Here is a 16,105-nt window from a genome sequence, read left to right as displayed (position 1 = left end):
ATCCCTGGGAGAGAGGATATGACTTCGACTTGAAACGTCGGCAATGTTTCTCCCTCTGCGGCGCTGCGCGACCCGCTGAGCTTTTCCAGTGCACATTTCCTTCGCTGTGTGGTCACTGGCTGACTTTCAGTACAATCCGTAAAGGCCACATTGATTATTAATATGGACGTTTTTATTTTCCCGTTGGTTTAATTTCGCGATTTCCGCCGGGGTGGAAATCGGCAAGAAGAATGGGGATAGGCGGGACTGGGTGATCCAGGGAGCTGGCGGCGCCCATTACAGAGGTGTGGCACCCCGGCCCCCCTCCTTCCCTCTCCCCCTATATAGAGCGGACTGCCCCTGCCGGAGTCCTCATTCCATGGTCTGACAGGCTGTCGTGTCCTCTCACGAAGCCCGAGCAGCGATGCCCAGCATCAACAGCAGGACGTCCCGCCAAGGCGGGCGCTCCTTCTCCAGCAGGTCGGTGCAGAGCGGCTCCTGGAATCGCGGCCGCTCGTTGATGGTGGACGCCGGCGGCGTGAGCACAGCGGCCGGCCTCCTGATGTCCGGGGTGACGACCGGGAGCTGGGGGGAGAAGGAGACCATGCAGGATCTGAACGAGCGGCTGGCGCGTTACTTGGACAAGGTGCGCGTCCTGGAGAACAGCAACAGAGAGCTGGAGGAGCGCATCAGGGTGATGCTGGAGGAGAGGAGAGCGGTGCAGTACGACACGGAGCCAATGTTGGCCCAGGCTCGCGTCCTCAACGATCAGGTACGGACCCTCCCACCCTCACTCCTCCCACTCTCATCCTTCATTCTCCCACCCTCCCTTCCCACCTTCATCCCTCATCCCCCTCCCACCCTCACCTCCCTCCCACCCTCATCCTCCCCCACCATCCCTCGTCCCCCTCCCACCCTCATCCCTCATCCTTCCACCCTCATCCTCCCACCCTCGCCCCTCATTCCTTTCCCTTGTCTCCAAACCCCCCCCCCCCCCATCCCTCGTCTCTCCACCATCCCAGCCCATGACCCCACACACACCCTGCTCCCCGATCCGAGGAATCCGTGTTGTTGGTAGCGGCGCAACCCCCAGGTTTAATTTGGAACTCGTGAGGTTGGTCGATTCCCACTCCCAGCCCCGGATCAGAGAACTCTGGCCCTTTCAGGTTTTATATCTCCCGGGAGCGGGGGGTCGGGGATTGAGCCGGGATCTCACGGTCTGTGGCTGGAGCCAGCGGAGAGTCTGAGGGATGAAGCCCGACACAAGCAATATTGCGCGTGTCCGATCCCTGGAACATTTGGTTATCGCAGATCTCGGGTCCTGATAACCCGGAAAAGCGCACTCGGTGCAGCTGCTGGCACCTTGGGCAAACCGCGAGCTGCTGGGGGCCTGGGGTCCGTGGGGACAATCTGTCAGTCAGTGTCTCCCCTTGGGCCCTCTGCACACACTCACTCGGGTGGGGCAGATCCGGCTTGGTTGTGCTCACACAGAGATGGTGCTGCTTACATTTAAAGAGGGGGTGGGGGGGGGCATGTTAGCAACAAGGCTGACTCTCCATGTCTCCCCATCTTCCCTACCTGGTTCTATCCTGCTCCTTTCTCTAGTCACCACCCACCTCTCTCTGACCTGCCACTCCCTCCCAACACCACTCTTCCCCTCCCCCATCTGTCCACCACTCTTCCCCCCCCCCCCCCCCCCGCCCCCATGGCCTTTGACTTGTCCCTCTCCCTCTCTTTACACCGGCCACCTTCTACCTGTACCCTCAGTCCTGACGCCTTGGTTCCTCCCAAACCGTCCCTTTTCCTCCACGGATGGATTCCTTGTCCAGCAGTTTGTTGTTTAATCCAGATTCTAGCCTCAGCAGTCTCCTGTGTCCACATCATCTACATAACATGTTTCAGGTAAGGTAATGTCTCTATGCTCACAGTGGCCCAATTATGTCAATGACACAGTTCCAAGGACATTGGAATTTCTTTGTGTTTCCTCCAAGAGGGTGTGCCTGCCATTCACGCTCTGTGTTTGGTGGTCTTCTCTGTGTCCATGATTGGCTCCACTGCCTTCTATGTCAGCTGCTTCACTCCAGGCCCAGGAATGGGGAACTCAGTAAGCTGTGAGCTGGTGTAAACTGAAACCAACCAATCCCTCAGCACACACTGCTGCCTGGGTGATGGGCATGTCTGTACAGCTGATGCCAAGTCTGACTGAACGTTTCTGCCTTGCTTTGTAGATTCACAACCTCACCTTGGGCAATGCTGCCATCATGCTGCAAATCGACAATGCCAGGCTGAGCGCAGACGACTTCAAGATAAAGTTTGTACCATAAGCCTTAATTCGTCCCTGTAGTTCTTGTTCAATTAAAGTACTGAGTTCAGAACATGATATCACATGCTGGAGCTTTTAGTCCATCACAACTACCCTGAACTGATCAGTCAGCACCAGGGGCAGGGATGGAATCACATGTCAACCCGGCTGGGAAAGAAGCCTCTCCCAGGAGGATGCATTCTTACAACCATACAGAACTTTAAGGATGTTTGAATTTTTAAGATGTAATTATCTGAATTCTCAAAGGTCCAGATAAATCCCTGGCAGACTAACATGCAGGTTAACAGACCTACAGGTGAACAGTTCCACGATACATTGTGGTCCATTACAGCCTTTGCATTTACAACCCCATGAAATCCCACTTGAGTTCGCAGAATAGTCATTATCTTTATGTTACTTTATAATAGGAGTTGTGCTGTGGAGGAGAAATTGGCAAGGTTTGACTTTTCCTGAATCTGGACATATGATTTTCAATATAAAAGGCTTCCTTAATTTTTTTTCCTTGTCTGTTTTTCAGGCTGGAATCTGAATTGACGGTTCGTCAAGCAGTGGAGAATGACATAGACCGATTGAGATGTGTCAGAGAAGAGTACGCAGTCAACACGGCCTCTCTGAAGAACGAGATCAACCTACTAATTGATGAAATTCTGTTCCTGAAGAAAAATCATGAGGAGGTAAGAGTAGGTGTCATCAGCCATTGTTGGACTGCAGGCAATGCTAGCATGTATTGTCCTTCCTCATTGCCCCCAAAAGGAGAATGATTGGTGTTGTGATGAAGAATGTGAAGTGCTAACTGTTTCTCTTCTCACAGATGTGTTCTGACCGGTTGAGTATTTCCAACACTATCTGTGTTTACTTGAACTTTTTATGGGAGCTTCCTGTGCTCAAATTGCCTTACATTTTTTTTTACATTGCGGAGGTCTTTTCCCCAGAATGTCATTGGCTGCAAAGCCCTTTGGCTCCTGAGAGAGATTCATAGAAAGCACTGTGAAATGCAATTCCTTCTCTGCTACCTTATTGTATTGGGGTAACTTAACCCTTAAACTCTTCTCTGTTAGTTGCTTCAGCCATTGTCAGTGTAGCAGATGATGGGCCAAATTCTGCTCCTATGCCTTCCTTCTGATGGCACTTCTGACTCGATTTATTTTGACTAGTGTTGGAGGGCTCCAGCTTGTCTGCAGTTTTGTTCAGCCAAGGTAAAGCCTCCTTGTATATAGAAAAAGGGGCACCGAGAGTAAGGTTTAAATGAAGGTATTAGCTGGGAGAGGGAACTCCAGAAAGGAGAAGAGTTTGATCTTCAATTGTGTTGTGTGGCAGGAAATCAATGGGATCAAAGCACAGCTTCAGAATGAGAAGGTTTCTGTGAGTGTGGCATCGAATGAGGGACCTGACCTTTCTGATATTCTGGCAAAGGTCAGGGCTGAATATGAAGATTTAATGGCGAAGAACAAAGCTGATGCTCATTCCTGGTATGACTCACAGGTAAGGGTTCTCAGAGCCAGCACATTTCTCATGCAATATCTGTACGTGCAACTGGCATCTTCATCTTGTCTTGTTCCTCTTTTGAAATTCAAGAGGATTCCATGGAGAGGACAGTGAGTTGCATTCCATTCCAAGCCTTACTGGACAAATGTACTATATGAAAACAAAATAATCTAATTGTTTGGGAAAATGTTTGAGCCCTAACTCTGCAGCACAGAAACAGGTCTTTTAGCCCAATTACTCCATGCTGACCAAACTAGCCCTATTTGCATGCATTTGGCCCATATCCTTCTAAACCTTTCCTATCTATACACCTGTCTAAATGTCTTTTGAATATTACAATTGTTCCCACTTCTTCCAGTTCCTCTGGTTTCTTGTTCCATATATCCACCCTCTGGGTGAAGAAGGTGCCACTTATAAATCTTTCCCCTCTCACCTGAAATATGTAATTTTAGATTTTTCTTCTCAGGGGAAAAAAGGCTATGCCTATTTACCATATCTTTGCCGTCATAATTTTGTATATCCCTCAACCTCCTCCACTCCAAGGAGAAAAGTCCAGCTTCTCAGTTCAAGCTCCCTCTGTCCTGGAAACATTCTCTTGAATCTTTTTCTGCACTCTTTCCATCTTACTGATGGATGACCAAAACTATACACATTACTCCAAGTGTGGTCTCACTAAATATCTTGTCCCTGTTCCTGTACTCTGCCCTGACTAATGACCAAAAGCATTCTAAATGCTTCCTTCACCACCTGTCTACTGGAACTATACACCTTATCCCTAAGTCTGTTCTCCAATGTGCTCCAAGACCCAACCATTTACCATGCAGCACCTTGCACTTCTCTGAGTTAAATTCCATCTGAATTTCTTCACCTACTTTCCTAGTTCATCTAGACCCTAGTATAGTCTTAAATGACCCTTTTCACTGTGCACTATATGATCAATTTTGGTGTCTTCCACAAACTTACAAATCATACTAATTATATTGTCATCCTTGATATTACAGCTGACAAACAGTGGACTCAGAGCCAATCTCTGAGAGTTTGAATTGTTACCTTTAATGGAATGACTCAGTAATTGACCATGAATTTGGTGATTGGTTGGCTGATGCTAATGGCACACCAGCAAACCCTTTGTTACTTTTTTTGAATGAGTTTGCATACTTGGAGTGTTATTACTACATCCGCCTCGAGATCTAACATGCCTACCTATCATCCCAATGCAGCTGCAGTCTTTTGCAACTGGAATTCAGCATAATTCCCAAGCACTCGACAATGCCAAGGCTGAGGTCAACATTAAACGGCAAACAATGCAAGGTTTGGAGGTGGAGCTGGAAACCCTCGTGGCACAGGTACTCTTGAGCACATCAATGAGAGATAGGGCTGGATCAATCAGAATGGTTTCAGTAAACTGGCAAATGGGTGGAAGTGATGGAATGCTGGGAGGAGAATCCAAAGGGATAGATATTCCAAGGCTTTGCAATTCTTTTTGCCTGCCGAACTGTTGGAGTTTGCCTTCCACTGCTTGACAGCCAAGCAGCTGACAGACCCCACCCCCTGTTAGGTCTGCTTTGTTCATGAATGAGTGAGACAAACACCAGGCTGAGTCGAAATCAGGGTTCTTTGTTCTTTATTACCGGATTGTAACACTTGCGACTAACCATGTTAGTCGGAGAATGCATTCTGCCGTTATCAGCAAAATGGTGATTTTTTATACCCTTGGATATGTGCTTAGAACATCATCATATCATTACTTGTCCAATGACTAAAACTGTTGCTATCCTTTCCCTGCTAGCTTCCTGCCTCTCAATCCATCAATGTCTCTCTTATCTTGTAAGTACAAGGATGCATTCACATCTTGTTACAGCCCTGCACATTCCCATCTCATGATGTTTTACCTAACAGGAGTACAAGGACACCTCCCCTTCTTGTTACAGCCCTGTACAGGGTAACTCCTTACACATTCCCATCTCATGATGTTTTACCTTACACCCCCCACCCAGTCCCAACCTCACCGCCAGGTGTAATCTGCAAATTCTACCTCATATGTTTCCCCCACATTCCAAAAATGTGCAGGTTGGCAGTTTGGTTATCTGCTCCAACTTGCCTCTAAAAATATTGATGTTAAACAAGAAAATCTGCAGATTCTGGGGTTGGTGCAATGCCCAAAATTGCTGGAGAAACTCACGGGTCACACAGCATCCATAGGAAGTAAAGGATATCCAACATTTCAAGAATATGATAAAAAAAAACAGGTAAACGTCTGCTTCCGTGCTGTCTGACTCTGTAGGGTGTAAACACTTTGAAAGGTGTGATCTCAACTTGTCATTTCCACCACCTATAACATGATCCCACCAGCAGCCATATCTTCCCCTCTCTGACTTCCATAGAGACCAGTCCCTCTGAGACCCCCTCGTCCACTCCTCCCTACTAATCACCTCCTTGGCACCTTTCTCTGTGGCTGTAGGAAGTGCTACTTGTGCCTACACTCCTCCCTCAATATCATTCAGGGCCACAAACAATCGCTCCATGTGAAGCAACACTTCACTTATTGGAACTTGGAATATTCAAGGGATGTTACTGAAGATTAAGATGATAGGAAAGCTCACAGTGTCCCTAAGTTAAGAACACAGAACATGGAACAGTACAGCACAGGAACAGGCCTTCTGGCCCACGTGCTGAACATGGTTGCCAAGATAAACTAAAATTCTGCCGCTTGCACATGATAAATATCTCTCCACCTCCTTCATATTCATAGTCTGTCTAGATAAAGCTTCAAACACTGCATGCATATCTGCTTCTACCACTATCCCTGGCAGCCCATTCCAGACACCCACCTCTTGCTGTAGGGAAATAGATGGAGAAATCAGTAATTAAATACATTATTAAATAAATTGCCCTGTACATCTCCCTTAATTTTGCTCCCCTCTCCTTAAGCCTGTGGCCTCTTGTATATGTCTTTTTTTCCCCGGGGAAAGGATTCTGACTGTCTACCTGATCATTGGCTGGGTAAGTTTATAGATTTTATGCTTCTCTATCAGGTCTCCTCTCAGCCTCTGGTGCTCCAGAGAAAACAACCCAAGATTGCTCCATCTCCATAACTCATAATCGCTTAATCCAGGAAGCATCCTGGTAAACGTTTTCTGTACCCTTTCCAAAACCTCCACATCCTTCCTGTAATGGGATGACTTGAATTTTATGCAGTCCTCCAAGAGTGGCCTAACCAAAGTTTTATATAGCCGCAACTTGGCTTCCTTACTGTTATACTCAATGCCTCATCCCATGAAGGCAAGCATACCATATGCTACCTTCACCACCCTATCTACTTGTGTGGGCACTTTCAAGGAGCCTCAGATTTGTTTTTAGCAAAAATAGATTTTATTCACAATTAATTATTTAAAAAAGAAACCCATTCAAAGTCTCCTCCCACCCTTACTTTTGTAACTATATATTTCCATCGTTGTCCATTGTTACATTATTTCTATTTACACCATTACCATCACTATAGCACCTTGTCATTACTTCCCACCCCCCCCCCCCCACTCTCTCATTGATGGAGGTGCTTCCCTTGATCTTAGCCCCTCAATGCCTGGTAACAGAAGAACTCTAGACTGAGGTCCTTCCCCACTGTGCCCTTGCATTGGCTGCACCAAGCCTCAGTACATCCCTCAGCACGTACTCCTGCAGCCTGGAATGTGCCAGTCGGCATCATTCCCCCATTGACAAGTCAGAGTGCTGAAAGATCAACAGGTTCCAGGCAGACCAAAGGGAATCTTTCAGATGGTCTTCCAGCAGTTCTGGATGTCTGATTCTGTGTGTTCCCTGGGAATAGCTCATAGATCAGAGATACCTCAGTCGAGCTGCAGCTGGAGATGACCCCAGGTCTCTCTACACATCAATGCTTTTAAGAGTTCTGCAGTTATCTCTGTGTTTCCCTTACATTTTACCTCACAAAATGCATCACCTCATACTTGTCTGGATTAAACTCCACTGGCCATTAGCCCACATCTGATCTATAATCTGCTATTATCTTTGATAGCTCTCTGCACTTCCACAACTCCACCAATCTTTGTGTCATCTGCAGCTGTTGAACAGATTGAACTTTCAATAATTTGCATGTTGCTTGTTAAGGATTTTCCCATATTAAAATACAGGGTTGTGATCACGCAATTATTAAGAGTAATTGGTAATTCAAATTCTAACTCACTCAAATTTATTTTGTGAAATTGTGCAGATCACTGGGCTGGAAAATTTACTGAGAGAGACTGAGAACAGAAATGGAGAGGACCTCAATAAACTGCAGTTAATGTTCTCAAAACGGGAATCTGATCTGCTCGACATCCGGAACGAAATGTTGCGAAATAAGAAACAGTACGATGATCTTCTGAAAATCAAAATAACTCTGGAAGAGGAAATTGCTGAGTACAGGCGCCTAATCAATGGGGACACAAGGTAATGGAAACATGGGCTTTGGAGAGAAATCGGAAGAGATTTATCAGGATGCTGCCAGGAGTGTAGGTTAAGAGCGGTGGAGAGAGCTTGGACAAATGTGGGTCAGAGGCTGAGAGGAAACCTGATAGAATATAAAATTATCTAGGCATTGATAGGGTAGACAGTCAGAATCTTTTCCCAGGGTAAAAATGTTGTATGTGAAAGACGGGCTTGAAGTGAGGGGGGAATAACTTTTGGGCGATGTGTAGGGCAAGTTGTTTTACACAGAGTAATGGTGAAAGGAGACACTATAGAAATATTCACAAACCTTCAAGATCAATTCATGAATAATTAGGGAGTGGAGGGTTGGGGTTGATGTACAGGCAGAGAGATTTTGTTTCATCTGTCATCATCTTTGGCACAGACATCATGGACCAAAGGACCTGTTTCCGATCTGTGTTGTAAGGAAGTGTAATTCTTGGTTAAAGGCTTTGCTTACATAGTAAAAATAAAAGAGTTTGGCTCCAATCTACATATTACAGCTTTGTACATGTCAAACTCTGCTAGAACCCAGGAAGACCCTGTGACAGGCTCTTGGATGTGCTTTTTGGTTAAGGTATAGAGAGGCGAAGGACTCATGAATAAAAACTGAAGCAGACTTTCCTGTTTGCATGTTTCGAGCTGCCATTCTGAGTTTGAACACAAGGTCCATTATTAGAGAGGCTGTCTATTGCATGACTCAGAGACCCCAAAGGCTGTACATATCATCCCACTGCGATGTCTCAGATGGGCTGCTGCTTTAAAACTCTGAGGAAATCGGAAACAAAGGCACATGAACAAATGCAATGGGATTGTGGAGAAAATGGAATGGGATCAGTGGCAGATTAGTGTAAGAGGCTGGTTGGCATTTGGCACAGCCCTCTGGGACTGAGAAGCTGTGTCTGTGTTGTTAATCTATGACTAATGCAGTAGGGGTTAGTGCTTCTGTAGGAAGATTGTTGTATCAGGGCTTCAACGGTTAGATGTTCAACTAAACCGTGACAATTTGTATTGTCTTTGGTTAAAATGGCCTCAGCAAGCTGCACTGTGTCAATGTTATGTTTTATCACCGTTTTCATTATCTTACAGTGTAAAGCCAGCCTCACCTCCACGATCCCCAACTCCTTGTAAGTATTCGTGCATCCGACCATCACTCACATACCAGATGTTTATAGGAATTGTCCACACTCTCCAGCCCATCATTCACTGGGGTTAACGAGCACAGTTCCTGCTCCAGTCTAATGAGCACAGTGATATTAAGGAACAGCATTTCTGCAAGAAGCCCCCCCAGATGCCAGGGGGTGGTCCCTGTCTTTGTTCCACTGCTGCGCTGCCAGTCAGTTACTTGTGTTTAGCACCTTTTACCTCAGTGCCACTTTCCTTCACCAACCCCATTCCTTTGGCTCCCTTAAAACTACAAAATCTATTGGATTGTGATGAATAGACTGACTAACTATGACACCACAGAGATCCAAGCAGAGAATTCCCAAGGTTCATCACCCCCCCCCCCCCCCGAGGCAGAGGATTCTTCTCATCTCCACCCTGAATGCCTGATCTCTTATTCTGAGAATGACCATTGGTTTTGTACAAGTCCGCCTGGGAAGACTTTATCCTTGCATCTACTCTGCTAATGTCTATAAGAAATCTCCATGTTTCACTGAGGCCTTCTTTTCCACCTGTCATTGGGCCTTCCAGTGATTAACCACTTGTCCAGCTCCTTCCCGGCCAGTTTGCCCATTGACAGGTTGGCTTTACCTCATGATGCTTGTTCCTCTCCATCAATTCATCATCACCGTCCGCTGAGCCTCTCCAGCTCGGATGTCTGGTCCATCCCAGTGGCAGTGCACCCATGGTGCCGGCTGCTGTCGGCCCTTTGCGATGAGTGTGTGGCCAGCTTTGTACACAGCCAGTTCCACACAATTACCGCTTCTCAGTGCTGATGATTTACAAAGCAGCAATTCCATAATCTTTAGCAATCTGACAGTGAGATTTGATAATCCAGCCTTAACCTCACCTCTCCTTTTTACCTGGCAGCTGAGATCACAATGAGAAAGATTGTAAAGGTCATCACAACTACAATGGTTGATGGGAAAATTGTGGATGAATCCAGTGAAGTGGAGGAGTATAGTGAGAAGAAGCAAATGCCAGCAGAATGAATGTTCACTGTGTTCCAACTCTGCTTTTGTGAAATCTGATGCCTGACCAGCAATCTTTGCATTGGGATAGAACGGTTTTGTAATTGTAGTCAAAGCGATGAGCTAACAAGGCTGAATTTCCTGTGCTTCCCACTCAATGCCTGGCTTAACTTTTAATAAACTCTTGCCTGTCACAGTTGCTCCTTTTATTTCAATACAGCATCAGTGCTAATAGAACTTCTCTTAAATACCCTACCATCACTGGTGACCAGAAAACTACAAGGTGTTAGCGAAACAGAGCAACCACTCACTGATGATCTTTTGGTGGGGGGGGGGGAGGGGGAGTTTACATCTGTACCTGGACTGTTAACTCTGGATCACCATGGACAGTGAGGGTAGTCTTGTCAATAAACTTGGGAGAAAGCTTACACATTGCTTTCACTATTAGCTGTTGTGTTTTCTGGAATAAACACTCTTCATTTTTTTATTTCTAACAATAAATTACATTTACATAGCATCCTTTACATGGCAAGACATTTCACTATTAATTCTGCACCAGTGGAAAGATGCATAAGGGCAGGCGAGCAAAGGCAAGTTTTAATGTGGAGAGAGGGGTAGGGTGGCAGAGAGGTTGAGGGTGCTTAGGGATTTGGCAGCCAAACACATGGCTATCATTGGTCAAACGAAAGAGACTGGAGGAAATCTGAAAGTCAAAATGATGAAGTTGTGCAATGGAAGTAGGGGAGACAGAAAGTTCTGTTAAAACTGTACATGGGCACCATCGTTTCACTAATGGGAAACAAATACCTGGAGGAACTGAGCAGGTCAGGCAACATCAAAGGAGATCAATGTTTCAAGTTCCACCCCCACTGGGAAAGGAGTGGGTAGTGTTAAAGGGGAGATGGGAGGGGTCAGTAGGGGCTTTACTAAAGTCCATATAGACACAACTACAGCCTTCATCAACTTTCCTGGTAACCTCCTCAAAAAAGATTGGTAAAACATGATCTACCACACACAAAGCCATGTTGACCGACTATCCCTAATCACTTTCTAGCTATCCAAATAATTGTATATCCAATCTCTTAGAGTACCTTCCAATATTTACCTACTACTGATGTCAGGCTCACAAGCCTTTAATTTCCAGGGTTACTTTTGAAGCCTTTTTTAAACAGCAGAACAACAATGAGCTACCCTCCAATCCTCTGGCACCACACCCATGGCGAAGGACATTTTAAATATTTCTGCCAGACCCCCTGCAATTTCTACACAAGCCTCCCTCAAAGTCTGAGGGAATTTCTCAATTATATTAATATTTCAATTATATTTAAGAAATTTTCTCAAATTATGAACTAAATTCAACACTCCAAAGCACATTCTAAATAAAGTATCAAAACATAATAGCCAAAAAAAAAACCCAATCAAGGGAAAAAAAAAGAAACAGAAGAAATTATAATTTCTTTTCAAGGAAGTTATAAAATTTCCCTTATTTAAAAAAAGAGAATTGTTAAATTCTCTACCCATTTCTTCTCCTATAATATAATCAATATTTACAATTCTCAATTAAACAAAACAATTATCTATTATATTATCAAAAAAAGGAAAAAAACACTTTAAATCTGAACCCTTACCTCTAAAATAAGGTTACCTAAAAAAAAGGATACATGGGAATCAAGTGACACCAACCTGGAACCACAGCACCAGAGCATCCAAACTCCCTAATTCTTTAGTCCATAAATGAGACCCATATCTTATAGAAATTAGTATTTACATCTTTAATAGTATATCTGATTTTCTTCTATAAGACATGATATCATTTAGCCATTGAGTGTGTGTAGGTGGAGTATTGTCTTTCCATTTCATCAAGATTGTCCATCTGGCTATCAAAGAAGTGAAAGATAAAATCTGATTTTGAGTTGGAGTCAGTGAAACATCATCGATCCAAATAAAGCAATTAAGGGGAATTGATCTCAAAAATCTTTTTAAAATATTTTTTATTGTGTTTAACATAACAATCGATATACATTCATAATAATGTATACTTAACATAAAATTAAAGTAAATGCACAACAAGACAAATTTTAATTCCATCCTTTATTATTAAATGAGATTATCTATTAAAATGATTATACATATAAATCAGTTAAATACTATTATAACAAATTGCATTATACCTTAATAAAATCTGAAAAGAAGGGATATTATCCAGGTTAATCATGATTAAACCCCATAAATCCATTTATCTAAAAAAAGAAAAAACCCTAAAACTAACCTAACCCCTCCCTCTAATCAAGGTTACGAGAAAAATACAAAGACAGATCGAGTCGCGACCTCCAGAACACAGATGGATCAGCAATAGAGCACCCAAAACATCTGAAACTGATAATTATGATAGCACTCTATAAATGGGCCCCATACCTTTTCAAACTGTAGCTTTTTATCTTTAATATTACACCTAATTTTCTCTAAGCTTAGATATGTCATTACATTGTGTAGCATGAGTTGGTGAGAGTTCATCTTTCCACTTCGTTAAAACTGCTTGTCTGGCCAGCAACGTGCTAAAAGCTCAAACTTTCTCTTGAGATGCCAATAAAAGTTTATCCGGTTCATATGAAAAACCAAATAGGGCAGTTAAAGGGCATGGATCTAATTTAATCTTAAAAATGGTTGACAAAGAATGAAAAATATTCTCCCAATAACTTCCTAATTTAAGTCATTCTCTAAAAACATATGAATCAATGAAGATTCAAAAATTATAAAAATTGATCAACATCTGTATCAAAACGAGCTAATTTAAGTTTAGATATATGTATTCTATGTCTAATTTTAAATTGTAATAAACAGGGCCTTGCACAAAATGAAGATTCATTGATCAAACTAACAATCCTCATCTGAAAAAGTCATAGCAAGATCACACTCCCAATCATTTTTAATCTTAGACATTGGGGCTAGTCCTAAATCCAATAAATCAATATAAATACATGATATCAGTCCACTGTGAACAAATTATAGATCAAAAAGTATGCCAAGAACATTTGAGTCTGCAATTTAAGGAAAAGTGTTCAATTTAGACTGAACAAAATTCTTAACTTGCAAGTATCTAACAAAATGTCTATTAGAACGCTTGGATTTAACTGACAATCGTTCAAAAGAAGCACAATGATTTTGAATAAATAAACCTTTGAAATTTTTAATACTATGTCTGTACCATTCCTTAAAGCCTTCATCTCATACTGAAGGTGGGAATAGATGGTTATCTTTAATAGAACTAGCCAGAGAAAAATTATTATAACCAGAAAAGTTCCTAAATTGAGCCCATATTCTAATCTAATTCTCATTATCGGATTATGCGTCAATTTAGAAAATGAGAAGGGTAAAGCGGAATCTAAAATTCAGTTCTATTTCTGCCCAAGAAGGGCACCTTGATAATTTATCACATTGTAATAATAAAAGTAAATTGCATAAATTAATCACCCAGTAATAAAACTGAAAATATGGATGTGACATTCCCTCATTCCTAATGTTTTCTGAAGATGGGCTTTACTTATACATGATTGTTTTCCCTGCCATTTATATGAAGAAATAACTGAATCTAATGACTTAAAAAAAGTTAATGATCAATTTCAATATTAGGAATTACTATTACAAAAAGTTATCAGAAAATTACAAAAGAAAATTTTGTCCTATTACTTAATCAGATTATAATATTGTCACTGGGATGGTCACCACTTTCAATTACACAATGATTGAATGTATTAATTTGATTAAAATGAATATTCTAACTAAATATTTGTATCTTTTTCAAGCCTTACTAATTTTTATTCCTAAATCCTTTTTTAATTCATTAGATTTGGATATTTCTTCATATATATATATATATATATATATATATATATAGCAGGGAAAAGTACCTTAAAAATCACCTATAAAATTTGAAAGATATCTTTCCAATCTTTTTATAAATTAGGGCAGGACCAGAATATATGAATCAAGGAAGCATCAAAAATGTTGCGTTTGTCACATAAAGGATTAAAATTTGAATAAAAATGAGATAGTTTAACTTTAGACGTATGAACTCTATGGACCACCTTAAATTCCAACAAACAATGTCATGTGCAGAAGGAGGTAATATCAATGAGATGATTGTGGAGGAGATGTTCTAACTAATCTTCACTGATTGTGATCTGGAGATGAGGAAATCCAGGATTCAATCACACAGTTACGCAGAACTCATAATGCATCCACCTCCACTTTGGAGCAAGTGTAAATTTGGTGATCACTTTTTAGACCCTCCCATTCTACTCACTGGGATTACCCTGAGTGGACAGTCAAGCTCTCATTTTCATTCGCCATGCTCTCCACTTCTGACCTCTTGGTCTCTGTGCTCCCCCAGACCCACCTTTAATGAGCAACAGTGTCTCATCTTCAGACCAGGTGCTATACAGTCCTGGAACTCACTGTTTTATTCAATGATTTCAGATGACCAGCGGTTCCAGTTTGTGACACATCTTGCCGCGTCTGATGAAAAGGCAATAACCTTAACTGTATCTTTCTCTCCCCATAGATACCTCCTGACCCGTTGAGCATTTCCAGGGTTGACTGCTTTAGATTTGACTTTCTGAGTACCAGATCCAGAGCCACCACTGTTACTGAGATTGAGATCATAGGTATTCCAGGCTACAGATTTTGCCAGTCGTGGTAAGCATTTGTGGAAAGAGTTTTGTCAATTCAATCTACATGTCAGGATAATGATCAACCAATTCTCAGGAGGGGAATTTCTTCACTCAGAAAATTAACATTTAAGACTCCAGCTTAATTCCTCAAATGTTGAGCTATATTCAACTGAAGTCAGTAGGTTTTGGGCCTTTCAGGAAAATTAAGGATTTGTGTCCTGCAGATAGGTAGATCATTGACCTGAAACATTCCCTCTGTTTCTACTTCCACAGATGCTGCCTGACCTGCTGAATGTTTCAGGCCTGATATTTATACCGTGCAGATTTAAGAAGTGGGTGAAACTTATGAATGGGCATGGAGATGTCGAGTTATTCAGCATGGAAATAGGCCTTGAGGCCCAACACATGCATGCTGGTCAATGTTCCTGTCTATACGAGCCCTGTTGGCCTGTATTTGACATATATCCCACCAAGGAATTCCTACCCATGTGTCCCCATAGGCATAGGGCGTCCCAGGTCTTGCAGCTAAAAGTAGCTCTCTGAATCACAGACGCAGGCCCTGAAGAGCAAAGGGGTCAGACATTCGAAGGAGTTCTGCAAATATTTGTGAATAGGTTGTTCATAAGCTGAGGAAATCCTGACTCTGAAACCACAGCTTCCCATTTTCCAAAAATTAACCAGATTAAAAAAATTAATTGTTTAACTGGAAAAATTGCCACAGCTGATATGGAAGTTCTCAGGGAGGGTGAAGGGAAGGCAGGAGTGGGATAGGGATTCACATGGGTAGGTTGTAATCATTTGGTATCGGCAATTATGGGTGAGGTTTAATTGTAATCAGATTATGACAGAATTTCTTGTTCCATTGTGTGACAAATCCTGACATCAGGTTGAATTTCAAAACAATCTTTCAAGATAAATTGGCACATGCTAGGACAGGAATCGATTTCCACAAATGTGTGCGCGTATCAAATGGTAAAGAATGTTCTAAAATACACTGGTTTTGTTAAATTACATCCAAGTCTTAAGGTGCCTTTCCTGGAATGGGCCTT

The 16,105-nt window shown here is 42.6% G+C and overlaps 1 protein-coding gene across 1 annotated transcript; it reads left to right on the top strand.

The window, feature by feature from the left end:
• Positions 1–337: 337 nt before the first annotated feature.
• Positions 338–10,580, top strand: LOC138738585 (keratin, type I cytoskeletal 18). The gene is made up of 8 exons (XM_069889101.1): positions 338–751; positions 2,208–2,290; positions 2,820–2,976; positions 3,620–3,784; positions 5,008–5,133; positions 8,016–8,233; positions 9,341–9,378; positions 10,286–10,580. The coding sequence occupies exons 1-8, from the start codon at positions 404–406 to the stop codon at positions 10,405–10,407; spliced, it is 1,257 nt and encodes a 418-aa protein (XP_069745202.1). The 5' UTR covers positions 338–403; the 3' UTR covers positions 10,408–10,580.
• Positions 10,581–16,105: the final 5,525 nt, after the last annotated feature.

Source organism: Narcine bancroftii, chromosome 1, assembly GCF_036971445.1.
Source record: "Narcine bancroftii isolate sNarBan1 chromosome 1, sNarBan1.hap1, whole genome shotgun sequence".
Taxonomy (NCBI): domain Eukaryota; kingdom Metazoa; phylum Chordata; class Chondrichthyes; order Torpediniformes; family Narcinidae; genus Narcine; species Narcine bancroftii.
This window is presented reverse-complemented; position numbering and strand designations above follow the sequence as displayed.